This window comes from Alosa pseudoharengus, unplaced genomic scaffold, assembly GCF_046254945.1.
Source record: "Alosa pseudoharengus isolate Yale_2024_CS ecotype anadromous, Long Island Sound unplaced genomic scaffold, YU_APseudo_1.1 YU_APseudo_1.1_scf_12, whole genome shotgun sequence".
NCBI classification, from domain to species: domain Eukaryota; kingdom Metazoa; phylum Chordata; class Actinopteri; order Clupeiformes; family Clupeidae; genus Alosa; species Alosa pseudoharengus.
The window spans coordinates 2029095-2056841 of NW_027468587.1; the positions used below are offsets into that span (position 1 = coordinate 2029095).

The window sequence follows — 27747 nt, forward strand, 5'->3', positions numbered from 1 at the left end:
TACTCCCATAATGCCCCTCAACGCATCCATGGTGACCTGCTCCAGGGCTGACTGCTCAAACCACCTGTGCTTGAGTACCATTTAACCCCACCCCACCCCACCCCCTCCTCACAACACACACAAAAACAACTTTCAAGCCACGAATCACATCATCTACCTTTACCCAATGAGTGACACCATCAAATAACCAAAATATTATTTGGGAAATATTTGCGTATACACTGTTCTAGAGTAATATTCTACCCACATTCTACAGCCATATTCTACTCTACACAAACTACTTACAAGGGAATCAGTTTTGTGCTTGAGGATAACATGTTATAGGTCTCTCACACACACACACACACACACACACACACAGCTAATGTGCTGAGGCCACGTTTCCCTGTTCTGCGGAGCACATGCGTGTGTGTGTGTGTGTGTGTGTGTGAGACTGAAATCCGAGTGAGTCAGATGGGAAACGCTGGAAAAATGTGTCACAGCAGAACCAAGGGCTTGCTGGAGAAATGAAGCCCCAACAGCTGGGGAGAGAGAGGGAGGGAGGGAAGAAGGGAGAGAGGGAGAGAGGGAGGGAGAGAGGGAGAGAATGAGACAGAAAAAGAGAAAGGCACGGAGATCGGCTGATAGAGAGAGAGAGAAAGAGGCAGAGAGAGAGAGAGAGGCAGAGAGAGAGAGAGAGAAAGAACAGGAAAGAGAAAGAGTGAAAGAGAGATGTGTAGCCCACATGGACTTATTCCTGCCGCTAGTGAGGGGGTGAGCCTGTCATATTACTCTACCCTCCCGCTGAGGGAACAGGCTGTGCAAGTCAGACACAGGTAGACACAGACACACACACACACACACACACACAACCAACCTAAGCAACCAGCAAACAAAACCAAAATATCCAGCTCAGCACAGCACAGATTAAGATGGTTAACATACAGTACATATAACACCAATGTGGGCGCGCACACACACACACACACACTTGCAGCTAACCATCTCAACAAGAACTACACAAAAAACAAGACATAAAGAGTACTTTTTTATTATTATTCTCTCAATATACAGCATAACAGTTCATACTCCAGTACAAAAATACATGTTTACACACTATAAACAGCACGGTCAGGCTCTGTTGCACTTTGAGTGCTTATATATATATATATATACATATATATTCTGAGGGTTCGGTCAGAGTCCCGGTCAGTTGCAGAGGTGGAAACCTGCCATGATGGCCAGTCCCTCAGGCCAAAGCACTGCAGGTGTGTGACAAACCTGAGGGGCCAACTCATTAAGGAGGATTACGTCTGCGCGGGGACCAATGTTGTGGTCAGGAGCCATCGCCAGGACAGCCTGGACGCACCACAGGACAGATAGGCCGAGTAAGGAGTGTCATTGAATGTCCGAGACAAGAACTTTACAGCAAGAGGGCGAGGCCGCGGAGATGCCCTTGTCTCTATATCGGTTCAGCTTTGGGGAGGGATGCTTTGAGTTGTTTTTAAATGAGGTTTTTTTTCCCTTCTGGTTGACACTGCAGAATAAAATTTTGGGGGGTAATTGTGCGGAAAACAGTCATTTCTGCCACTCTGTTCTGCTACTTCTGTGTACAACATCATACTCAGCACAGGTGCAGAATAAACAATTAGTGCCAAAAGACTGACTGGCATAGTGATGCTCAGAGGCAGAAGAGGACGCCCAAATCCATTTATCACAATCAACTGATGCTTTTGCCAGATCAACACTGTAGATCAACAAGCAGCCAAGTGCTGATTCCACAGCTGTGTTTACAGAGTGACAAGTTGACAACAGTTCAAAAAATTATTAAATTAATCTAACTATTTTGGTAATCAGTTAGTCATTTCGTGCCATTTTTAAGGAAATTACCTCAACATTCCCGAATTGCTGCATCTTAAACTTGAATATGTTCAGCTTTACTTAATATCTAATATCTTAAATATCTTTGGCATGTGGACAAAAGAATACATTTGAGGACATTATCTTGGGCTTTGGGAAACATCAGTTTTCTAATATTTATTGATCAAACAACTAATAGATTTATTTAGAAAATAATTAACAGTTTAATCAACTATGAAAAAAACGTTAGTTGTAGCCCTAGTGGAACTAGTCAGACGCGCACATACACCAAACCCAATCTTTCTGACTCTCTCACTCACACACACACACGAACGCAGACACTTGCGGCCGTATTTCATCGTGTCTGTTATACCACCTGGGATAATCATCCTCTCCTAGGCTAAATCTGAATACTTTGAAAGGTTAAGTGGACTTTGAGCCTGTGACCATCCGAATTCATTTCTGAGAACGTAGGTCATCTGGACTCCAAATTCACTATAAATAAAGAGCGGCGTTCTCCAAGTAGAGTATAACTGCCAAAGGTGGGCGCCTGATGGCCCAGTGTCCCAGACTACAAGACACGTTTCTGAGCATGGCACACATTAAAGAAACAGACCTCATTCTTACAAAGCTGCCTTAGCACCAGCAAAATTGACATTACGCAGAGAAAACAACGTTGGGAAAAGTGGAGCCTGTGACATAACGATGGGACATGTAGAATATCTTCACAAGTCAGTTAAACTCAAAGGTCAAGACCTTGATTCTAAAATGCGACTTCACTGCAGACTTAATAAGAGTAGTCGCAAGCTCTCTGCGTTAACCTACAGTAGGATCATTTGCTAATACACGCTACATGCTCACGCACACCATGGGATGATACAACTGTACTGCAATGACAACAGTGCGGGTCTATCCACAAAGTGGGAGAGTGTGTGTGTGTGTGTATAGATATGTGTGTAGTGTACACCCAATGATACCCTGCACATGCAGTCATATGTATAACGGTCATAAATAATTTAAAATGTGATTTTAGGTCCTCTTAAAAACAATTCTAGGCCTAGAATGAAACAAACAATGAAAAGATCATATTTCCAAGTATGTTAATTGTTCATGTTTTGATAAGCCTAATACAATTCTCATTTTAACCACCAGGTAAATAATAAACCTAAAATATAAAGACAGAAAATGCATAGGCCTGTCTACAGAGTCTGTATTTCAAATATGTTTTCAAAATAACATTATTGATACGCGGAAACAGTAGATGCTGCACCATTTAGAAAAAGAATGAAAATGATGTAAATTAAGGATGGCAAGCTATTAGTGGATTCACCCTACGTGACAAATCACTTGTGTCCCTCATTTCCTCAACTCCTGACAGGGGACTAGCATGGCACGAGAGGGTGCAGCAAAGCACCCCATCACTCACTCCAAATATGTCACACAAACAAGAAATATGAACAAGACCAGCTCGTTCAATAGAGAGAAAGGGGGGAAAAACAGATCAATGAATGACACTAGGGTGCACGTATGTGTGTGTGTGTATAAATAGGAAACTGTGGCATGATCTGAAGTCCAGATCTGCGTATAAACTTGAGGGTTTGCTGCCATCCTGAGTCAAGCCGAGGAAATACTCTCTACACTCTATCACACACACACACACACACACACACATAGAGATTACAGAGAAGGAGCAGTAATCACGGGGGCACAGAGGGACTGCTGCTGCTCTCTCACACACACACTCTCTCTACTCACCCACACACACACTCTACTCACCCACTCTCACACACACTCTCTCTACTCACCCACACACACACTCTACTCACCCACTCTCACACACACACACTCTACTCACCCACACACACACTCTACTCACCCACTCTCACACACACTCTACTCACTCTCACACACACACACTCTCTACTCACCCACTCTCACACACACACACACACTCTACTCACTCACTCTCACACACACACACACACTCTACTTACCCACTCTCACACACACACACTCTCTACTCACCCACTCTCACACACACACACACACACTCTACTCACTCTCACACACACACACTCTCTACTCACCCACTCTCACCCTCTACTCACTCTCACGCACACACACACTCTACTCACCCACTCTCACACACACACACACTCTACTCACCCACTCTCACACACACACTCTCTACTCACCCACACACACACACCCACAGATGGCGCCTGCTCCTCTGATGTTAGCCATCTTGTCTGACATGGCTGTGCCAGCAGGTGGCAGTGCAGAGTGTTTTTTATTCTTTCTCTGCTGTACTGTGTCATTTACCCCCCACCCCACCACTAACTTACTAGTTCTCTCACACACACACACACAGTTTTCACACCCCCCCCTCTCTCTCTGTCCTTCTGTCTCTCTTCCTTTAGTGGTAGTGTGTGTGAGACTGGGTGAGTAGAGAGAGTGTGTGTGTGTGTGAGTGTGTTAGTGTGTGTGTGTGTGTGTATGCCTACTGATACTGAGTGCAGTGCAGACATGGATGACACAGACCTGTGGCAGGGGGAATGTCTATGGCAGTGTGGAAGACTGAGGAGGGCTGTCCGTGGCTAAGACCTATTTACTTTTACACTATATGGAGTGAGTGAAAGCTTACACCAACACACTCTCACTCACACACACGGCTCTATTAAAAACAAAATCAGAAGTAAATTCATATTGCATATTTCATTTCAGGAAGCAAAAATGCCCATTAGGTGAAAGACAAAATTAAATGAAGGGATCCATAACAACAAAATACAAAAATAGATTTGACAACAGACAAAAAAAAAAAAAACATTATTCATGAGACCATTAAAACAGTCTTGTTAAAATCTAAGAAATTAAAGGTAAATTGTTAAAAAAATACAGAAAATAGCTGTGACAGCTGGGGTAGTTGGAAGTCAACTGTACAGGGGGCATTTAGGAGAATACTGGGGCAGTACACTTACTGCCTAAATGGACCGTAGAATAAGGCCAAATAAAATCTTATTTACATACATACTGAGTACAGATCCTGCTTTAAAACACAAATGGATGCTTCTGTTCGGTCCAGGTCCATGGTAATACATGAGCAGCACTATGCAGCTGCGTGCGTCTGCTTAACCCCATCAGAGCTTAGAAGCACTTCAACGGTGCATCCACAAAGATACAAGGGCTGGTCAGCTTACACTGCTTACATTATGCACAACGAGCTTGGTCAAACTGGGGCGAATGTGTGTGTAGGAATGGCAGTACAAAGAGCGTATGGAACGTGTGCAGAGAGAGAGAGAGAGAGAGAGAGAGAGAGAGAGAGAGAGAGTGTGAGTATGAACTAAGGACACAGACACAATCGTACAAAAGAGCGCACCTCATGTAAAACACAGTTACAAAAACATTATAAAATATAACATTATAATAACAGTGTAAAATTATTTTAGAAAATTTGGAAAATAATATTTCCTATCACTCATCGGCATCACTTTCTTACTGGTGAGGAAAGAATGCCGATATATGAAACTGGTAAAAATGTAGAGCTTTTCACTGTATCCATATGTAAGCTGCATTAAAATGGCACATTCAGCATGTTTGAGTAAGCTCCTTGATTTCTCTCTTAAATGTGAGTAAACAAGTGTGTGTGTGTGTGTGTGTGTGTGTGTGTGTGTGTGTGTGTTTGCAAGTGTGTGAGAATTTTGGCACAGCAAAAAGCATTCATGAATGCAACTTCTGTTGGTCTTGAATCTGGATGAGTGTATCGTGGAATGTCTAGATGGAAAAACTTAATGAATGGCATTGCATAAGGAGTGTGTGTGGCTCTGGAATGTGGTGTGTGTGTGTGAGAGAGAGAGAGTTCAGTTGGGTGGGCAGTACTTGGGGAAGAGGAACAGATCTTTGCAAAGCGAGCTGGTGAACTCTGACATCTCTTTGCAGCGGTGGTGAGCTGAGCCTGGAGCATAACCTTCTCTCTCCTTTATACGGCCATTCACCTGGAGAGAGAGAGAGAGAGAGAGAGAGAGAGAGAGAGGGGGGGGGGGGGGGGGGGGGGGGGGGGAGAGAGAAAATAACTCCGAGACGAATTGTGTGCATGTGTTTGTACATGAATGTACTGTGAGTGTGTGTGTGAATGTGTGACGAGGAGAGGGACCAAGCATGTTGTTGTATGTGTATGTATGTAAATATATGTGTGTGTGTGAGAGAGAGAGAGAGCGCGCAGACAGAGCAAGTACATGAGAAGGCGAGAGTGTTACCTGCACCATGATGTCAGACAGGTGTGTGTCTCTGGCGCTCTGTCTGATGGCTGTGTTGAGCTCCTGAATGTACCAGGATCCTTTCTTAGTGTTACGCATGGCCGCCGTGCCTACGAGCAGCACAGAGCACAGAGAGATGGTCACACACAGAGAGCAGCACAGAGAGATGGTCACACACATAGAGATGCTCACACACATAGAGATGCTCACACACATAGAGCAGCGCAGAGCACATAGAGATGCTCACACTCCAGGACGAGAACACCTCTCACACAGCACCCCCCCCCCCCCCCCAAACACATACAAAGGCTATCCATACACACACACAAACATAGGCAAGGCTATGCGATAATCTAAGCACCACACACCCCAACCTTTGAGAGTGGCAAAGCCGCAGATCATGTCAGAGCGCTGTGGAAGCTTGACCCGGAGTCTCTCTCGTTCCCTCTCCTCTCTCTCTCTGTTCTGTCGCTCGCTTTCTTCGTCTCTCCCAGCATCCCTCTGCTCACAGCCCGGCGACTGGGTTCGCTCGGAGCCATCCAATTGGTCCACACCGTTGTCCATCTCCTCTGAAACAGGAAATACCGGGGTTATAAACCAAAATTATGCCCATGGGTGAAAGTAAACACACACACACACACAGAGTTGACAACGCATGGATTCCTCACGATAGTGCTGACACAATGGCATGCATATCTACACAAGCAATCACACTCTCTTTCTCTCTCTCTCTCTATCACACACGCTCACACACTCACACTCACACTCACACTCACACTCACACTCACACTCACACTCACACACTCACACACTCACACACTCACACACTCACACACACACACACATCTTTGGTAAATTGTGGGCACCTCCTCTGCAGGCTTGGATGAAAAACATCTTTGGTTTGTTCTGCAGCTGGGGGCAGTGGGCGTTATTGAAGGCCTCGAACACCCAGTCCAGCTGATGGAGGGAGACGGAGGGAGTGCAGAGGGAGAAAAGAAAGAAACAAATCAGCAAGTGGACGAGAAAAGCGGAGAAAAATGCAGAAATCCAACCGACAACAACTCAGTTCAGACTACAGAACTGCAGCCTACATCAGACAACATCTGCAACTGGTTTGTAAATCAAACCTACCCGATAGTCTTGCAACAAGCCTGTGCTCGTCTGTGACTAATCACAGGTCATTTCTCACCACAACACCACTCTCACATGAAGCATGTCATGACGTGACGTGACGTTACGTTACCCAACTGGCTACAACAACCAGCACTTGACTGTCAGCGACTGAAAAGCCATGCATTCTGAAAAGCCCATAAGAGAGAAAGAGAACCATCTACCCCCCATACTGTAGCTCCAGCAGCTTTTCATCGGCCCCCAGTCCTCCATCTCCCCCTTTCAGCTTGTCCTAACTACAGGCAAGCATCTAACTTTCCACTCTCATTGAATGCTCTCTGTCCACACTGAATTTGTTTAAACATGTTTCTTGTTTAACATACTGTAGTAGAACAACGCAAGCGACTGAAAGAAAATAGAAACTGGGAATCTGACAAAACATTGTGCCTGTCGCTCAATCTCGCTTGCTTTGCATGTAGTTATGACACAGTATTGTCAAAATAGGGAAATTAAACTGCGTGCCTATACATTTCAACCCGTATAGCCTACACAAACAATCTTAAATGGCGGAGATAACATTAGTTTGATAGGCAAAGTTATCAGTAGCAACATGCTTAAGAGCCTTTACAATGTAAGAACACAGCTGAGTCTCGCGGACACTAGGCCTACTCGCAGTCGCGGTTAACATTAGGCTATATTAATTCATCAACTGTGACATAAATTGTTTGCGCTGCCAGAACACCCCCCCCCCCCCCCGTGTTCCCCCATGCCCCGTCACTGTACTCTGCAGCCGGGTCTGCTCCACCCATACCTCCAGCAGCTCAACCCCATCTGCCCCTTACAGATTACACTCCGGTTACAAGTCCAGAGTGCTAACCAGTAGGCCACGGCTGCCCATCTGCCCCCTCACCTCCAGCAGCTCAACTCCATCTGCCCCCCTCACCTCCATCTGCCCCCCTCACCTCCATCTGCCCCCCTCACCTCCATCTGCCCCACTCACCTCCATCTGCCCCCCTCACCTCCATCTGCCCCCCTCACCTCCATCTGCCCCCTCACCTCCAGCAGCTCACCTCCATCTGCCCCCCTCACCTCCATCTGCCCCCCTCAACTCCAGCAGCTCACCTCCATCTGCCCCCCTCAACTCCAGCAGCTCACCTCCATCTGCCCCCTCACCTCCAGCACCTCAACTCCATCTGCCCCCCTCACCTCCATCTGCCCCCCTATACTCTATCTGCCCCCCTCACCTCCAGCACCTCAACTCCATCTACCCCCCTCACCTCCATCTGCCCCCCTCACCTCCATCTACCCCCCTCACCTCCATCTGCCCCCCTCACCTCCATCTACCCCCCTCACCTCCATCTGCCCCCCTCAACTCCAGCAGCTCACCTCCATCTGCCCCCCTCAACTCCAGCAGCTCACCTCCATCTGCCCCCCTCAACTCCAGCAGCTCACCTCCATCTGCCCCCTCACCTCCAGCACCTCAACTCCATCTGCCCCCCTCACCTCCATCTGCCCCCCTATACTCTATCTGCCCCCCTCACCTCCAGCACCTCAACTCCATCTACCCCCCTCACCTCCATCTGCCCCCCTCACCTCCATCTACCCCCCTCACCTCCATCTGCCCCCCTCACCTCCATCTACCCCCCTCACCTCCATCTGCCCCCCTCAACTCCAGCAGCTCACCTCCATCTGCCCCCCTCACCTCCATCTGCCCCCCTCACCTCCATCTGCCCCCCTCACCTCCATCTACCCCCCTCACCTCCAGCAGCTCCCCGTCCGTCCCGTAGACGCCTCCCTCCTTCCCGTGGGACAGCAGACACACGGCACAACAGTCCAGCTCACGATGCTCTGGCCGCTGGCTAAACTGCTCTATACGCTCACGCATGCTCTAAATACACACAACACACACACACACACACACAAAAACAGAAAACAAGAGCACAATGACGCTACACATCAGCACAGATGATCAACACCGAACACATAAAGGGTTGCGATAATGTTTACATGTGATACATTTCATACATAAACAAGGTCCAAATATGTCCAACTATGAGCTTAAGAAAGAGATATAACCCTGCGATTCCATTTCTAAAGGTCATTAAGGTACCAGTGGTGCATTGGGGACAAGTTCACACTACTATGTACCTGCGCGGTGAGGTCCTTGCGGATGTCCACACGGAAGTTCAGCTCCTCAAAGAGCTTTGTCAGCACCTCCTCATCCACCTCGCCTCCCCGCCGCGTCTCAAAATCAGACACAGACGGGTCAAAGGTCACGTTGCTAAGCACCAGGGCCAGCCCTCTGGGCGAGGACTGCATTCTGTACGCCTAGACGCCAGAGAGGGAGAGATGATGATGATGATGACAGTGGCGAATGTTCATAGCAAATGTTTTTTTGAACATTGTATTTCAACGGCAACCTTTCGTTCAACTCCAGCGGAGAGCTACCTCTTCAAACGTTTTTGCAGAAAACTCAAGGCAAACAGAAAATTGTCCGAAAAACATTCGCCTATATTGGCAAATCTGAGTACACCTCAGCTGTCAAGCAGTAAGCTTATCCATGTCATTCAGTAACATACACAAATGCTAATCATGCATGAGTGAAATTGGAATTGGGAATTAAAGACAGCGGAGGCTGGCACAAGTGGCTGTTACCTGTTGGCAGTGGGAGTCATAGAACTCCGGTGTGCATGGCTGTAAGACTGTGTTAACAGGGCAATCGGCATCCAGACACATTTCCATGGAATCTGAAACACATAACCAAACACAAACAGAACACAGTCAAAGCCATACTTTACACCCTCTTCTAGACAGGCCATCCACATAGATCATCTACAACTCAGGGTGCCCACAACTTCTTAAATTCAATATCAAATTCAAGGACTTTCCAGACACAATTCCCTAAAATTCAAGGACCCAACAAGCCATGAGTTTAAGATACAGATCAAGGTTCCGCTAATATTTTTTATGGCGAGCATGGTGAGGCTCAGACAATAATGAATAAAGAGACAGAGGCTTGACTGTGTGAACACTATTAACATTTCTCCATTGTGCTGTGCTACAGTGATGGTGGGTTATAAGGTCTATTGCCTATTCCAAAACAACACAACGTGTATACATTTAAGCACTTTCAATGACCCATGTCTATAATTATGAAAAGTAGTTTGTTGGTGCGCACATCCAAGGCAGGTGCTGGACAGAATGTGCTAGTAGGCTATCAAAAGGAAAAAGGGTGGAAGGCAATAAATATAAAATATAAAATAAAAATAAAAACTCTTGATGGGACCAAGTGTGTGGACATTCCACCCTTTTTTCATGTCTAGAATTAATTAATTATAAATGTCTAGAATTAAAAATAAGTCCTTGATTGAAATAGTTCTCAACATCACAAACTTTCAAGGACCCTGAATACTATGTGTGTTCCTTCAAACAGATATGCACCTGCCATGTGTGGTTTTAGCAAGAGTTAGTCCAGGACAGAACATCTGCGCGCTGTCAGAATATCAATTTCCACTCCGTCTGCTCGATATCTTTTATTAGTCTTTTCATTACGCAAACCTCCATGATACAAAAACTTCTCTTACCGGCTTACCTAACCTACAAAACAACACAGGTACACACACACACACACACACACACGCATCACTCGAAATCAATATCCACCATTACACTCTGCAGCACACACAAGGGAATCAATCATTCCCATTTACATCTTTAAGACAGCACACAGGTCGCTCATCGCAAGATCAATAGCAAACAGCTCACCACGGCACTTTATTGATCTGATGAGTGTATCATGTAAAGCTGATAGACATATAGCCCACGTACACACATGCACGTGCATAGGTGCGGGTGCATGCATACTGACTGACTGTGTTACAGTAAAGCACTCCTTACACGTAAACACATTGCATTCTTGTGGTGCTACTGCCTGTGTTGTTTTTCTTATCTGGCGCATGCATTGGCACCTTAAAATAACAAACATTTTCACAATACTTAAAATATGAAAATAACTTAAAACACACTAACAAAGGTGCCTGCTAACCACTCACTTACGTCTAGTTTATCTGCAATACCTCAATCTTAACAGATATCTTTTAGATAATATTTTAGATAATTCTGAGGGAGTCCAAAGCGGACTACAAACAAAGCGACAACCTTCTTTTTAACCCTGCTTACATACTCCATATCATTGTTTTTAACACTGCTTACATACTCCATATCATTGTTTTTAACACTGCTTACATACTCCATATCATTGTTTTTAACACTGCTTACTGTACATACTCCATATCATTGTTGTACTAGAAAGCACATTCTAAAAACCTTCTTTTTAACAAGTGCTGCTTACATACTCCATATCATTGTTGTACTAGAAAGCACATGCTAAAAAGGTCCATATATCTCTGTTATACTGCCAAGGACATATTAAGCGGCAAGGGCCGATATCTCTATGATTCTTACCATTAGGTCTGGCCCTCTTGGCAGGCACTGGGCACTCCTGAACAGGAAGAGGCAAGCGGGTCTCAAAGCACCTCTGGGAGAGACGAAAAACCCCGTTTAGACACATATCCTCAGACACCAGTGTGCTGACAGCTGATGGTTTAAAAATGAAGCATAGAACATGACGCTGGCGCAAAGACAAAATAAAAACACAAAAGACTGTTGCCATGGTTTCATGACACACCCCAACAGGAGAATGCATGTTTGGGTGTGAGGGCAGCCCACATTACTGTGTGTGCAGCTCTCGGTTTATGAATGCGTGCTAATCACCGGCTTTAACCTCCTAAAAGTAGCATGTGTGTGCTTAGTGCAGGAATGCCAGGTGAGGTGTGTGTGTGTGTGTGTGTTTTAACCTCTTTCTCTGGGCAGCTTGTGAGCAGCTCGTACAGGTGATCCTGCTCTGTTTCCCTGAGAGCTGTGCAGAAACAGCTGAAGGCTCTTGGTCCTCGCTTGGGCAGGATGGACAGCAAATGCCAGCTTCGCTTTTGGGACGTCTCTTTACCCTTCAAGGCCAAAGACACATCCATTCAAACACACAAACTGGTGTTTAGTTTTAATTATGAATTCATTTTCACTTAATCAGAAATGTAGTTAATGACTTCTGAAAAAATGCTTGACAGACAGCTGTATGCTGTTTTCCTGTTACCCTAAGTAGCTGACAATTGATTGATATGCACACATTGGTGTACAGAACTGTTTAAACTCTACAGCCTGAGTTTAGCTCAAACTCTTCTTCGAAGCAGGTTTTTGGCACACTGAAAATGTTTAAAATTCAGATTCTCACCAGAATACTTTCTGCCATGTTTTCAGTAAGAATGTTTTCTGCCTGAAGGAACTGAACGAGTAACTCGTCCACAACCATCTCTTTGCAGAGCGCAACGGAGCGCTTCTTCAGCACCTGCTTTTCCCGTTCTTTCATACCGCACTCCCCCAACATCCTGTGAGCCTGAGAAACACGGAAAAGCAGGTCACTGTATGGACACCAGAGGATCGAACCCACGAGTTGGAGACGTAGGTTACATACTGTAAAGTGGAGAGCATGAAGGAAAGTCTTGTAGGGACTCTACATCATTAGTCATGTCAACAACATAACTTAACTGTGTCATTATGGTATCGGTAATTCTTCAAGTTTGACTTCCAAACTAAAGCAAAACAAAAATGTTTTCCAACAAAAACATATGCCACGGCAAAAAAAAACAATTCATCCTCACTAACTTTGTTCCATGCTACATCATGTAAATATTCAACTGTATGTCAAACTGTCCTGTTGAGACGGAGTATTAAGTAACCGTATGTTATTGTAATAACGTTAATGTATCAGCACTCCGAGATAGAAAGCTAGCTAATGGCCATTCACCCAAAGCGCTAAGTAGGAAATCTTACCGTGTTGATATAGATGTTAGTTATCCAGTTGATCGGCAAATTAACTGGCGATGACTTGTACCAAAACACAAATACAGTAAATCGTTCAATGTGTAACGTTATCAGATTTCCGCGGTCTAACTTTAGGAACTTCCACATATAAGTTCAATTGGCTAACTATCTAGCTAGCACACTGCCAAGATCACAACAAAAGCTGGGATGCATGCAGTAATGCTTACAGCTAATGTAATCGACAAGAAAACTCTGGACGACACGCTACTGCTTAACTTTTTAACATAATAGTACTAGCTATCCAACAGAGATTGGTGAACATTGTCTATATTTACAGTATTGCATTAGTAGATCAAAGACACGCCATTAAAAGTAGTTAGCCAGTTAGCTAAAATACTGCTAACTGGCTAGCTGTCAGAAACTTGAACTTGGAATGCACGAGCCATCCTTGCAAGTTGCTGTTTCACGACATCTGCTGTAAATAAAATTCGTTTTATATCCGAAATAGCTGGCTTCTAACAAAAATAGATTATGCTTCTTGAAGTTAGCGTCCCTTTCAACCGACAACTTCCGCGCGTTTGGAAACATACCTCAGAGCGAATCGTAATGAGGGTAGAATAATGATTGGCATGTGTGGATGCCAAGTGAAACAACTACACTACTACCCCCGCCTACAGAAGTAGGCGTGGTGTACAAAGTTACATGGTTTTCGAATTTGAATTCGTGTAAATCATCCTGTTGGCAAAAGGTATCACCCTGATAAACGATGGATATACCAACAAACAGACAGGATAAAAACAATCAATATTGCATTTTATTGGGTAGAATGGGCATAACTCCAGTCTTCAAATGGCCGTTTTCAACATGAAATTGACAACAGTTTAATTGATGCTGCATTCAGCCTGCCTAACTGATGATGCCTTTGCTATATGAAACTGATTTTAATGATCTTTATCAGGCTTATCTCCAGCCCTCCCTCCTTGTCCTCTTTCCTCTCCTGCTGTCTTGCTCCCTCCTGTCTCAGCAAGTGCTGTCAATAATTGATGAGCAGCACTGACTAAAGGGTAACAGGTCCACAGCTGAAAACTGTCTTGTTTATGTTTCTCTTGCTATTCTCTTGCAAAAAAATGCCTTTGGATATCTGACTGCAGGTGTGTGACTGCTTATCCATCCACTGTGCCACTTTGCCTCCATATCAAGTGAGCGCTGAGTGTGTGTATACAGGCATATGTACAGTACAATCGTCACATGCACCTTTCTCTCTCTCCCTCTCTCTCTCTCTCTCTCTGTGTGGCAAACAGCGGTTTAAACGCCCTGTCAGTCTTTTCATAGAGCAGGATAGAGGGAAGGAAGTGAATAGAGATGAAATGAGAGGCAGGCTCAGGGAGAGGAAGGAGGCAGATCAGGCAACATTGACAGACGAGGGAGAGAGGAAAACTGGCAGCAAATACAGGCTGATTTGATGCCATTGCTGTCTAACTCGATGGCAAGTTAACTGGATACGGACATAGACACATGAACACACACACACACACAATTCTACACATTCTACACATACACAGAAACTACTCTGAGTAATGGACAGAGATGGAAGGAATGAGAAGTTTTTCTCCAGAAAGAGAAGTTTCACATTTGGCGCTTATGGAGGGTGAGTTGTCATTATAATTACCATATAGTTATAGTTGAATAGTTATAGTTTTGAGACTCTATACGAGACTTCAGAGTTATGGTTTGTATGATTTTGTTCATATAAACTCATTATTTTCATTGTTGATGTTTGATATTGTTATTGATTGTTATGACTATTATGCTTCATGTAGGATTTTTCAACAAAAAAAAACTGTTATTTTAAACTAATTTAATGTTAATTTCTGTAAGTCACTTTGGGCAAAAGTGTGTGCAAAAATTCAAGTGTAGTCATGGTTTAATTACTCTTTTTGAAGGGTTGACAAATTTATTGGTGAAAATGAGTCCTGGTAAGTAACATTCCTTTTCAGATAATGCAGTGTTTGTGTGTGTTTGATTGTTTTTGCAGTTTATGCAGTGTCATATTTGAACTGAGACTGGTATCATGTGTAACATTATCCATATTTTGAGTGTGTATGTTCTCAAGACTTAGTCTACCCGTTATAGCAGTCCAGAATCCGTGGAACACAATATTGTGGATGTCTTGGACACACTACCCAGTGAGACCAAACCAGCTTTAGCAGCCACTTCAACACAGAAGGTAAAAAGTCCTACATACCAACGTTTACATTTCTTTAGTCCCCATGTATACATTGATTTTGCAAAATGTCTTCAGCTATGAGGTTTCTACACAGGGGCAAGCTGTACATGGGAATGCATTTCTTTTCTTCATTCTTCTGTCTAATTAAAACATTGTGATTCATTGGGCTATTGGGCAGTGTGGTTAATACTCAGGTTTGTCTTTTTTATTTGGCATAAAACATTGTCATGTACTGTACCTTATACACTGGAAATGACTATGTGGGTTTTTTCCTTTCACTTTCTCTCTTGGAGGTGACAGAACTTTTTGAGATCATTGCAAAGCTACAGGTATGATTGTTATAATTTTAGTGGAAGTTTTTTATTTTTTAAAATTTTTTATTTGGTGTATGGTGTTGTGCAATGGTGTGTGTGTGTGTGTGTTTATGCGTGTGTGTGTGTGTGTGTGTGTGTGTGTGTGTGTGTGTGCCTGTGTGTGTATGCATGTGCGTGTGTGTGTGTGTGTGCGTGTGTGTGTCTGATGGCCGTTTCTCCCTGTGCCGTTGCAGGGCAGTAGGCTGGATGAACAGCGGTGTGAGTTTCCAACTTCTCTCAGGGTAAGAATGCATGGAATCGTGTTTCTTGGGTCCTGAAAGACTGTGTGTGTGTGTGTGTGACGGTGACCTTCACACTTCATAGGCGACTGCATGTAAGACACACACACACACACACACAGACAGACCCACTGTGGATGGCACAAAAGAGATTGCTTTGGATAGTGAAAAGCATGTATAATAAACACACATCTACCTGCAGAGCCTTACAGACATAAACAATCAGCTGTTCCCTCCATGACTTCAATGAACAACCAACATGAATCTGTCTGAAACGCCACACAATAGACAAGGGTATGATCTGCACCAAGACAAAGTGCCTCAGATTGAAGTTAATCTTTATTATTGGATCACAGTGCAAAGGGTTTGTCAGACAGACAGAAATATAGTTTCCACAAAACAAGTGCATGAATTTATGCATGACAACCCTGAATGCACTGACCTGGATGTCCTTACTCCTCTTTCTTGTTTCTGACTGCAGCTACTGAGAATAGGAGGTGCTTTACCACTCCTCCTGCCTCCCAAGTCCGGGGGTTACTGGGTTGACCCCCCCTTGCAGAGGTGTGTTGAGACCAGTCCCACGTGGTCCCAGAATGCATTTGGCCTGGAGAGCTACGACATCATGGAGAGGGACAATGAGGCGAAGATCTACCAGCAGTTTTTCAGGCACAGAGTCAGTCAGGTTTTTAAAGTTCTGAGTTCAAAGTTCAAAGTTTGCCATGGTTTCACAGAGTCTGCGTGGGCCCAAGTTCTCTTGCTATTAGTGATGAATGTTCCTGTCTCTGCTTCATCTCTTCTCTCAGTACCATCACTCATTCACAGCGTCAGACAGCTCCGTGGGACCCCTCGTCCTGTCCGTTTGTCTAGAGGAGGAAGAGAAGCGGCTCCGGGTCATCTTGAGGTTTCAGTCACACATGAGTGAATACCATATACAGTGGACTTAACTGCCACAAATCATCAGGATTACACTTTCAGTCACACATGAGTGAATACCATATACAGTGGACTTAACTGCCACAAATCATTTATTTGTGTAATATTAGAACTACTCTTTTACAGAAAGTCCATTAGATTCTTTTACAGAGCTGTTGTGTCTCCCTTATGCCCAGACTGAAAGAATGTTCTTTGCATGGAACCTTCTCGGTGTCACTGTTCCAGCAGCTGCCCACAGCTGTGGAGTTGGCCAGGGTAATGCATTTATCTGCTATAGGAGTTGGCCAGGGTAATGCATTTATCTGCTATAGGAGTTGGCCAGGGTAATGAATTTATCTGCTATAGGAGTTGGTCAGAGTAATGAATTTATCTGCTATAGGGTCACACAAATGGGAAAAGGTTTTGTGAACCAACCTGATGATATACAAAATGTGGAACTGTTCCAATCGACAGAACTGTTTGTTTAAAAAAACATCTTAGAACAACTATATTAAACATTTCACAGAATAAACTTTTAGGGTTCTTAGTGCTTAGGCATATCTGTGTGGTCTGAGTACCTTAGGGCTATTCATAGAAAGGCACCTTGTGTTAATTCCAACTGAAGTTAAAACTCTCTAAATCAAAACATATTTGACTATCTGCAACCTGTACCAATACTGTTACAGAGGCACTATTACATATACATCAATATCATATTTCAACCACTCTCTTCATGTTATGTCCTGTGATTCTTACTGTCCAGATGCTTTGTGAGAATGTGACCGTGTCCAGATTTGAAACAGTCAGCTACCTGAAGGTACAAACTCTGGCTTACCCTTGATATAAAGACACCATACCTCTTTTCAACTTATGTGTTTCCCAAAAGCATCATTGGACCATTACTTTCATTATTTGAGAGATTATTATTTTGTATTATGGTTGCAGCACAGTAACGCTATAGTGAAACATAAACCTAATTGTTTCTCACTGCCACTGATCAGACGTGTTCATTTGCTTATGTTTGTTCCCCCTCTACCCGCAGGCCCCAGAACTCATCACTGCATTTGCTTATGTTTGTTCCCCCTCTACCCGCAGGCCCCAGAACTCATCACTGCATTTGCTTATGTTTGTTCCCCCTCTACCCGCAGGCCCCAGAACTCAGACATCCCAACCTGCAAAAAGCCATTTCAGGGAGGTACCCCCCCCCCTCCCAAAAAAAAAAAAAAGTAAATAAATAAAAAATTAAATAAATATCAATAAAATAATTACTTTAGCCTTCTTAGATACTGAAATAGTGATGAATAGCCTATGTTTGTTAATTAATTGTCTCTACTCAGCACACCAAATAAGGAAGGCCTATTAGAAATTGTGATAATAAAATATGTAGATTTTGGTAGTTTGGTCTTTATGTAGCCTTGGCAAATAGCCAGTAGCCTAGTCTGGAATAATATGCAGATGAAATGACACTTGTTAAATTCACCTCAGCATGTCTTTTGCAATCATTTAACCCGCCAAAGTCACTGTTAGCCTACAAACAGTGCAGCATGCAAGACTATTGTTATTTTGAACTCTTATGAGACAAGGGTACACTTTCGTGTAGTCTGATGTGAAATGGGTCCTTTTTGGGGGGCACTCTGCCTCTGCCATGACGCGCCTGTTCCTACTGAACTGAACATGAAACAGGCCAATCAGGATGCTCTCTGTGTTGAACAGGCACACACGCACTACCTCTCTCTCTCTCCATCCCCGTCGTGTGCGCGCTACACTCAGATGCACACACGATTTGAAGTTTCGGTCTCGTGTGCGCGCTCTTGCTCGCTCGCTCTAGATTCCGGGAGATTTTATCTAATTTGCGGGCATCAGGGAGCCGTTATCAATATGCGGGAGACTCCCGGAACTTCCGGGAGACTTGGGATGTCTGAGAACTCATCACTGCATTTGCTTATGTTTGTTCCCCCTCTACCCGCAGGCCCCAGAACTCATCACTGCATTTGCTTATGTTTGTTCCCCCTCTACCCACAGGCCCCAGAACTCATCACTGCATTTGCTTATGTTTGTTCCCCCTCTACCCGCAGGCCCCAGAACTCATCACTGCATTTGATGAGCACAGGGTGTCTCATAACTTCAAGTTTGGCATCTTATATCAGAAGGAAGGGCAGGTGTGTAAGACCATAGATATGAGAAAGCTAGATACCGCATTGTCCGTTGAGTTCTATTAGGTGGCATACGTGAACGCGGCCGCCATATTGCTGGGGGCAAACACCTTATTGTCTATGGGCAACACTTGGGGTCAAACAGAGACACCTGTGTGATGTCCAATCAGAGACACCTGTGTGATGTCCAATCAGAGACACCTGTGTGATGTCCAATCAGAGACACCTGTTTCTCCGTTGGCCTCCAGTGATCGTTGCCCCCACCAAGATGGCGGCGCTACAGTATACGTTCTGGTGCCCAATGCGGTATCTACAGTATGTGTGAGACCATCCTCTCCACTATCATCAAATGACAGTCCACATCATGTCTCATATGCTTTCTGTTTCACAAGCTCTCAACTTCCCCTCTCGATCTCTCTCATGTCCACTCATGTTCCTCTTCTGGTCCAGCTGACGGAGGAGGATATTTTTAGCAACAACATGGAGAGTGAGGAGTTTGTGGACTTCCTCTCGATTCTCGGACAGACAGTGAAGCTGAGGGGATTCACAGGGTGAGCACTGTTGCATGCATCAGCTGGAAGATGAATCAAGATGAGCTGTCTGCTTGCGTTGCCAAAATGTGTTGATGAAGACATCACAGGGAGTCTATAATTGCACTGACCTTTTAACCGTTTCAATCTCTTCAAAGCTCTTTTTTCCCTGTGTCCTTCCCTCTCCATTCCTTCTTTCTTCAGATTCCGAGGAGGCTTGGATGTGTCACATGGGCAGACAGGAAGTGAGGCGGTGTTTACTTCCTTTCATGGGAGGGAGATCATGTTCCACGTGGCCACCAAACTGCCATTCACAAACGGAGATGTGCAGCAGGTAGCATTAGCATTAGAGATGTGCAGCAGGTAGCATTAGCATTAGAGATGTGCAGCAGGTAGCATTAGCATTAGAGATGTGCAGCAGGTAGCATTAAACACAGCAACACTCCTCCACCTACAGCTCATCACAGCAGCCTGCCACAGTGGGAGATGTGTCTGACCTCTGAGTTCGAATAGAAATGAAGGGAAATGTGTTATGATATTGTGTCTCGTGTGTCTCCTTATTGCTGTTTAATGTAAAGTGAATGGAAATGTGTTGTGATATTGTGTCTCGTGTGTCTCCTTATTGCTGTTTAATGTGAAATGAATGGAAATGTGTTGTGATATTGTGTCTCGTGTGTCTCCTTATTGCTGTTTAATGTGAAATGAAGGGAAATGTGTTATGATATTGTGTCTCGTGTGTCTCCTTATTGCTGTTTAATGTGAAATGAATGGAAATGTGTTATGATATTGTGTCTCGTGTGTCTCCTTATTGCTGTTTAATGTAAAGTGAAGGGAAATGTGTTGTGATATTGTGTCTCGTGTGTCTCCTTATTGCTGTTTAATGTAAAGTGAAGGGAAATGTGTTGTGATATTGTGTCTCGTGTGTCTCCTTATTGCTGTTTAATGTAAAGTGAAGGGAAATGTGTTGTGATATTGTGTCTCGTGTGTCTCCTTGTTGCTGTTTAATGTAAAGTGAAGGGAAATGTGTTGTGATATTGTGTCTCGTGTGTCTCCTTGTTGCTGTTTAATGTAAAGTGAAGGGAAATGTGTTGTGATATTGTGTCTCGTGTGTCTCCTTGTTGCTGTTTAATGTAAAGTGAAGGGAAATGTGTTGTGATATTGTGTCTCGTGTGTCTCCTTGTTGACAGTGTGGTTTTGTTTCTTTCTCTCTCATTCTTCTTTCAGTTGCAGAGAAAGAGGCACATTGGGAATGATATTGTCGCTCTGGTCTACCAGGAGGGAAACACACCGTTCATCCCAGATGTGATCAGCTCCCACTTCCTTCACTGCTTCATCGCTGTGCGGAGGGTGCGGCGATGCCCAGGGGGGAGACGAGGAGACGGGGGGGCCTTCCAGGTGAGCCAATGGGCTCCTCTAACGAGACCTGTCAAATACGGTTAAAGGAGAACTCTGGTTTTTTACCTTATGGTATTTTTACATTCCTCTGGGCTTTAAATGTTTATATTGGGCATAATGGAATGGCATTGGTCCAGTATTGGCTTCGTCTACCTTGAAAAAGCTGTCCAGTGGAAATGTATATGGCAAGGAGAAAAGGTCTATTTTTTCCATTGTCTGGGTTCAATATGTAATTTGTATTGTACATGGAGAGGATCCCACAGAAAAAACACCTGAAAAGCTAGTTCATGCCAGTCATATGTTTTCTTCTGTTATAAAATGTTCTCTCCGACCAACAGGTAGCAGTCACTGCACGAGAGGACGTTCCACCCTTTGGCCCACCGCTTCCATCTCCACCTGTTTTCACCGAGGTAGCAGAGAAGCACAAAACCAATATTTTCTTCAAAAGTATTCACAATCAGGAAAGTGTAGATATCCGCTCACACATATTGCACCCATCTCTCTCTCTTCACATCTACAGTACAGTGCAACCGGAAAGTTTTCAGATCGTTTCAAGTTTTCCACATTTTGTTATGTTTCAGACTCGTCTTAAAAATGATTCAGTTATTTATTTATTTTCGCATCAATTCACACACAATGCTCCAATACACTAGCCTGGCTAATGTCAGACCTCATTTCATTGAGATGGAGTCTGGGAACTGCAAGTTAATTTTCTCGTAGTTGAAACGTGGTTTACGACTGCCCAGAGCCGTTTATTGGGCGCTACGAATGTCTATCAAATGCGTCTGTACGTAGCTCATAACCGCTTCGGTGTGTCGTCATCGTCTTGCTGTCCCCCCTCCGTGATTGTTTTCTTCGTTGAGGTGAAAACGTAGTCCATGGAATCCAGGCTGCCTAGCAGCGTGAATAAAATCGCGCGCAAGGCAGCATGGGAAAACCCAGGCTACCCATACTCCTCAAACAGAATGACAATCATCAGTGCAGCTCACCAGGAGCTCTGGATCTCATTCATAGTGACATTGGGTCCTTGGTTACCTGTCTGACCAAGGCTTTTCATCCCGGATTACTCAGTTTGGATGAGCGGAGCCTGATTTAGGAAGACTGTTGGTTGTTCTAAACTTTTCCATTTGAGAATTATGGATACTACAGTGATCTTGGCCACTTTCAATGCTGCAGAAATGTTCTTGTATACTTCCTTTCTTGTATCCATCTGTGTCTTCACACAACCCCGTCTCGCAGGTCTATGGACAATTCTCTCGACCTTGTGGCTTGGTTTTCACTCAGACATACGCCATCAACTTCGAGACCTTATATAAAGAGATATGTGCCTCCAATGGACTCCAATCAAGTTGTAGAAGCATCGCAAGGACCATTGATAGGTTGCACCAGAGCTCAATTGCAAGCGTCATATCAAAGGGTCTGAATACTTATGTAAATAAAATATTTCAGTCTTTTATTTTTTATAAATTTACAAATCATTCCAAACACCTGTTTTTTTGTGCAGTATTGGAGTATTGTGTGTAGATTGATGAGAAAATGAAAATGAATTGAATCTACTGTATTTTATGTTGAGTCTGAAACACAACAAAATGTGAAAAACTTGAAAGGGTCTCATGATTATACATGATCCATGATTATATATATCGATCTATCACACATACAGTATGCAGACACACACACACACTTTCTCCCTTTGTCTTTCTCAGGGCTCAGTTCTAAGAGAGTTCCTCTTGACCAAACTCATCAATGCGGAGATCTCCTCCTATAGGGCTGACAGGTTCAGCAGATTAGAGGTAAGTACCTCTGCAGGAGAGGAACTGTAATCAACATACCACGTCCTAAAGTGCTTTAACTGGCATTATAGCCTCTGCACTTCTAATGCATTCTAATGCACTTCTAACACACAGGCAATTCAGTGTGGTTTGAAAATGCATCATGTATTATGTTAGCCTCGTGAGACCATCCTGATCTCACGAGCTTCAGGGTTTCACTCGCAGATCAGTCTGAATCATACCTCCATGGTCTGGATAGAGTGTGCCAGTGACTTCCGTTTTACTTCCGCTACAAGGGACCTGTCTTTCAAAAAAATATGAACGGGAGTTAATGGAGAGATAACAATTATTTTTTGGTCCCATTTGAATTGTGCCACGAATTTCACATATGATGTGTGTGAATTTAAAAGATAGTTTTTCACGTCAAGAAAGTACTGTTGTTCGATAGACTTCAAAAGTTATGTTGGTTTTGTACGAATCCGCTCAGTGGACTACATCTCTCGTCTCGAACGATGTACGTCACCAACGTAATGAAACGATAAGATTAGAAGCTAGCTGATAGCTGTTATGCTAGTTAACGTTGCATCTTGCTGCCTGCTATGTCACTTAACAGTATGTAAGGTACAGTCTATGGACGAATACAACTTACCTGATGTGTTTAATCCTCTGACTCATGGTATTTTCATCGGCAAGGAAAGCCCAATTAAGACCTGTTGCTGGTATGCTTGTACAATCTAGTGTGGCTGTGAATGAGCTAACGTCACTAGCGCGACTGATGGGTTTGTAGTCGTTGGAATTACGATCTTTCACAATGTTGTAATTCAATAGTTAAGAAACAAACTGCAAATGTCTTTACATGAAAAATTGTCTTTAAAATTGACAAACATCATATGGGTAATTCAAGGCACAAGTCAACCGGGACCAGAAAATAATTTATTTTTCGCCATAGACTGGCGTTCAAAATTTTTTGAAAGATAGGTCCCATGGAGGCAAGTGGAAGTGGCGTCACTGGCACACTCTATACTCCAGAATAAGTCCCGCCTCCGTAACTTCCGTATCCATCCAACTTCCGGGCGTGGATTGTCTATGAGAAATAACATGGCGTTTCGAAATATCATACCGGTAAAACATCTGTAGGTAGCGAAGTTGAAAAAGCTGGTGGGCAGATTGGCCTACACACTTCTGCCATATAGTTTCCACTGGATTTTTTGATTGTCAGTGCTGTTTAAGTAGTATACTATAGACTATACTACTTAAACGCCACCGAAAATAAAAAAATCCAGTGGAAACTAGATGGCAGAAGTGTGTAGGCCAATCTGCCCAGCAGCTTTTTCTACTTTGTCACCTACAGAGTTTGACAGGTACGATCTTTCAAAACGCCATGTTATTTCCCATAGACAATCCACGCCCGGAAGTTGGATGGATACGGAAGTTAGGAGGCGGGATATATTCTGGAGAGGTCTATTTGGAGCAGTTCACCAAACGAACGTCCAATCAGCGTTGGCTTTGAGGCGGGTTGAGGTGTGACGCAACGAACAACATGACGGCATCCACAGAGATGAGCATAGCTGCAAGTTTTATTCAAATTAGAAAGTATTCCTGGGTAAGCTGTGAAGCTATGAGTCTCAGCCATGCAGCTGGGAGGAATGAACGACACAGACATCCTCCTCGGCTGATTCCAGTTCATAATGGAGGAATATACTTTCTTCAGAAGTGTAGGGCCTACCGTGAAAACTTGATGGAAATTGTCGTTGATTAGGTTCATGTCACATACAAATGGTAAGTTAAAACATCTTAACGTTAGTCACGTTCCCTAACTTAATTGTATGTTAAACGAAGGCATTAGAAGAACACTTTGTTCATCTAATTGGTTGATTTGGCCCGTCGATAACCAACAAAGGTGGTGATAGACAGATGGTTTATCCAATCAGCTATCCAGTATTTCCGCCGCTTCCCAAAAGTTCTTCAATGAAAAGTTCCCAGATGGATATGCGGAGCAAATCCATCTGGCAGAGTCAGGTTAGTATTATGTAGCACTATGCACAGTATGTAACGTATACACCAGTGTGTGGTTTATTGTTTTAAAGTGTGTGACATCTCTATAACAGACCAGTTATGTGTATTATGGTGAATTTTAGCTTCATTAAATTCTGTCAAATGCTCATTGGCCTGTATTGTAACCATCCGTTTTCCTTGTAAAAAGGGCTTGCATGTGTTTACCTTTTATGCTCTATTTATGTTCAATTTCAGTTCTTTTAGACTGGACTGAACCATTCCTCTCATAATAAACATGCTAAAACGTGGACAATATTACATTTTCTCACCCAGCCTCTCCCTTTCTGTAGCTGCGCACCCGCTCCTCACTCTTAGTGGGGTTGCATTCTGAACTGTCCACCCGCTCCCAGTGTATGCTAGGAGAGCCACCGCCGCCTACTCTCTCCGTCAGCGAGGGAGGCAAAGGTGCCCTAGAGGGAGGTGGGGGTTTCATCGAAAACTTCAAGGTGACTACATCAACATTCAATTCCAATGCCTTTTTATCCAATAGTTGTGAGAAAATTCTCTATTATGTCAGACGTTACTCCATTTATACTAAGTGTTGATAGCCTTTTTGATCATTCATTCTGACACTAAATTATTCTGATGGTGAATATTTCAGTGTCATTAATACAAAATGCTGTGACCTTTGGTGTTAAATTGGCAAAGTAATGCCGCTGTGACGTTGGGGGAGGGCATTTAAGAGCAGGATGCCACCCTTGAGCTTTAGTGCCACCCTTGAGTGTTAATCTGCCTCTCCCCACAGAGAGCGATCAGGGTCCGGAGTCACTCCTTCGACACCCTGGGAACACCAAAGAGGGCTGGTGGTCCTGCGCCCACCAAATCTAAGGTACGAAAAGATTAGATTAGACTTTATTGTCATTTAGCAGAGCCCAGGTACAGAGGCAATGAAATGCAGTTGACATCCAACCAGAAGTGCAAAAGAAGCATTACATACCAAAGTGCAGGTTGAGTACAGTATTCTGTGCAGTTATGACGATAGAGATGTACAACAGTGTATAGTTAGATAAATAGAGGTTTTCCAGATGTCATGTCTACAGTGACAGATAAGGAGTGTAGAGGGTTATGTGGAGTTTTAATAGACATTCTATATAAATGATATATATATATATATATATATATATATATATATATTGCACAGGTTTATGGGCAGGTTATGGAATATAAAAATAAATACATTTATTACACGGCTCTTCACAAGACAAGTAGAGCGCTCCATTGGCTTGAATAGGATTTCCCAAAGTTCTACGGTAAAATATGTTCATGTACCGCTGCAAACATTATAATTACCGCTGTCAATGGCAACGGGTTTTGTGCTTCTGATACGTCTTTCATATCACTACACAAGGACTGGAACTTTCAAAAGTGAAAGCAGACGGTTGATCAGCTGTGTTCTAAAGAATGTTTGATTCAAATTCAGCGTGTGTTGATGCGAACTATTTGTTTCTCAGCAAATGCCACGATGAACGGTAACAAATAGGCTAGGCTATGTAGGCTAAAGTCATATCGTGGGGAGTTTATTATTTCGTTTTGGCAAGTAGCCGTGTAATAAGCGGGATAATGTATAGAACGCCGGTCATTACTGGAAAAATAAGTCCCTTTAGGGCGGAACAAGACCCCTTCACTACGTGTCGGGGTACGGTTCGCCCTGTCGGGACTTATTTTCCCAGTAATGACCGGCGTTCTATACATTATCCCTTACATATTGTGAAGTTGTTATTGTGGTTGTCATAGCTGTTAAATGTGCCTTCAAAGTATACTTTAATGTGGACTCACATTCCCCAAATTCTTGTGAAGCCAGGCTCTATTGAACAACCTGGGCAGCATTACAGAGACATTGGCCTCTGAAGGTTTTCATCATCAGAAGCTCAGAAGAGCTCAAAGACAGGGCCTGGGAACTTGTGGATGCAGGTGATTGCCTGGTCAGGGCAGGGTGATGGTGTGTTTGCAGGTGATTGCCTGGTCGGGGCAGGGAGAGGCAGGGAGAGGTGACGGTGTGTTTGGTTGGTGCTGTGGTGCCTTTGTAGGGGTAACTAGCTTGATGGGAAAGGGTTAGGTACTGCTGCTTTAAATCCATCAGCAATTGTGAGATGTAAGAGATAAATTCACGCAAAACTGACAATCCTATGATAAATTAAACGATTTAAACTAGTGCCAGACATAGTATTTGAACAATCACATCATAAATTTATGATTATTTAAATACCATTGTTCTCCTTTCAGATGAACACATCAGAAAAGGACATAGACAGGTAAGATGTTCAAATGACTTCTATTCAGTTTCACAAACCTCAGGGTCTCATTATAACACAGATTACATTAAAAACATTTTATTACAGTGAACCAAGCCAAAGTTCAACAGGAACTGCTCCTCAGCTCACCGACAGCCTCCTATCTCCTGGGCAGACTAGCCCTCAAGAGGAAACATAGAGAGGAAGCACTAGCTCTGCCCATGAAGAGTACAGACACATTTATGTAAAGATGCATAACCTGGAAGAGATTAAACTTGACCGTAGGCACTGGACTGAAAGAATCTTATGGAGGTGTAACCTGTTGGACTCTCTGTTTATGTCTGAGTAACTGTAAGCTATGTTTTTAGAAGCCTACCTACCTGCACTCTGTGAACAACTTATCTTCCTGTAAACTGAAACCGAGGAGTGAAGTGCGTTTTGAGCACTCTTCAAGTGCACTATCACTTTATGGTTGTTGTTGGTGAATATTAAGTGTTGCTGGTGAATATTAAGTTGGATGAAGATACAGCCATGTCGTGTTATTGTAATAAAGTATAAATATATGGCTATTGTGTACCCTTTTTTCAATTAGAAATTCCATATTTGTAAAAAATAGTTTGTATATGCAGTAGGCATACATTTAACAATGTAGGTCTAAGCAGTGGCATCTTAGGAAATGGGTAAAATAGAACAGAATGCCTTTATCGTCATTGCATTTAAGAACAATTAAATTGGAGAGCTACTATAGTAAGGTGCATCATGCAAACACATCTACACCATAAAACTCATTCACACATTAAA

General features: G+C 43.6%; 3 protein-coding genes across 8 annotated transcripts in view; 1 reads left to right on the forward strand and 2 right to left on the reverse strand.

The window, feature by feature from the left end:
* The window catches only part of clcn1b (chloride channel, voltage-sensitive 1b), a 53982-nt gene extending 52656 nt beyond the window's left edge, over positions 1 to 1326 (reverse strand). Inside the window, exon 1 of the mRNA XM_076279596.1 lies at positions 1261 to 1326. Coding sequence (XP_076135711.1) covers positions 1261 to 1326 — 66 coding nt within the window. The remainder of the gene's footprint in view (positions 1 to 1260) is intronic.
* On the reverse strand, positions 1015 to 13680 carry casp2 (caspase 2, apoptosis-related cysteine peptidase). 2 transcript variants are annotated; one of them, XM_076279708.1, is made up of 11 exons: positions 13089 to 13680; positions 12490 to 12651; positions 12059 to 12208; positions 11667 to 11739; positions 9858 to 9949; positions 9351 to 9530; positions 8962 to 9090; positions 6959 to 7049; positions 6467 to 6661; positions 6093 to 6202; positions 1015 to 5831 (listed from the first exon to the last, which is right to left on the reverse strand). In XM_076279708.1, the coding sequence occupies exons 1-11, from the start codon at positions 13224 to 13226 to the stop codon at positions 5697 to 5699; spliced, it is 1455 nt and encodes a 484-aa protein (XP_076135823.1). In that variant the 5' UTR covers positions 13227 to 13680; the 3' UTR covers positions 1015 to 5696. The 2 variants fall into 2 exon arrangements, with proteins under 2 accessions (XP_076135823.1, XP_076135822.1); XM_076279707.1 differs by having other exon boundaries at positions 6461 to 6661.
* Positions 13681 to 14387: 707 nt separating this feature from the next.
* Positions 14388 to 27497, forward strand: rap1gapl (RAP1 GTPase activating protein-like). Of its 5 annotated transcripts, XM_076279712.1 has the most exons (20): positions 14388 to 14727; positions 15023 to 15055; positions 15213 to 15306; positions 15600 to 15635; positions 15854 to 15901; positions 16380 to 16571; positions 16702 to 16799; positions 17008 to 17086; positions 17574 to 17627; positions 18886 to 18969; positions 19414 to 19514; positions 19698 to 19827; positions 20718 to 20888; positions 21227 to 21298; positions 22595 to 22681; positions 25006 to 25161; positions 25461 to 25544; positions 26517 to 26626; positions 26939 to 26967; positions 27055 to 27103. In XM_076279712.1, the coding sequence occupies exons 1-19, from the start codon at positions 14657 to 14659 to the stop codon at positions 26940 to 26942; spliced, it is 1704 nt and encodes a 567-aa protein (XP_076135827.1). In that variant the 5' UTR covers positions 14388 to 14656; the 3' UTR covers positions 26943 to 26967; positions 27055 to 27103. The 5 variants fall into 5 exon arrangements, 4 of the variants coding, with proteins under 4 accessions (XP_076135827.1, XP_076135826.1, XP_076135824.1 ...); XR_012986196.1 differs by lacking the exon at positions 27055 to 27103 and having other exon boundaries at positions 26513 to 26626; XM_076279711.1 differs by lacking the exon at positions 26517 to 26626 and having other exon boundaries at positions 14389 to 14727; positions 15216 to 15306; positions 27055 to 27497.
* The last annotated feature ends 250 nt before the right edge of the window (positions 27498 to 27747 follow it).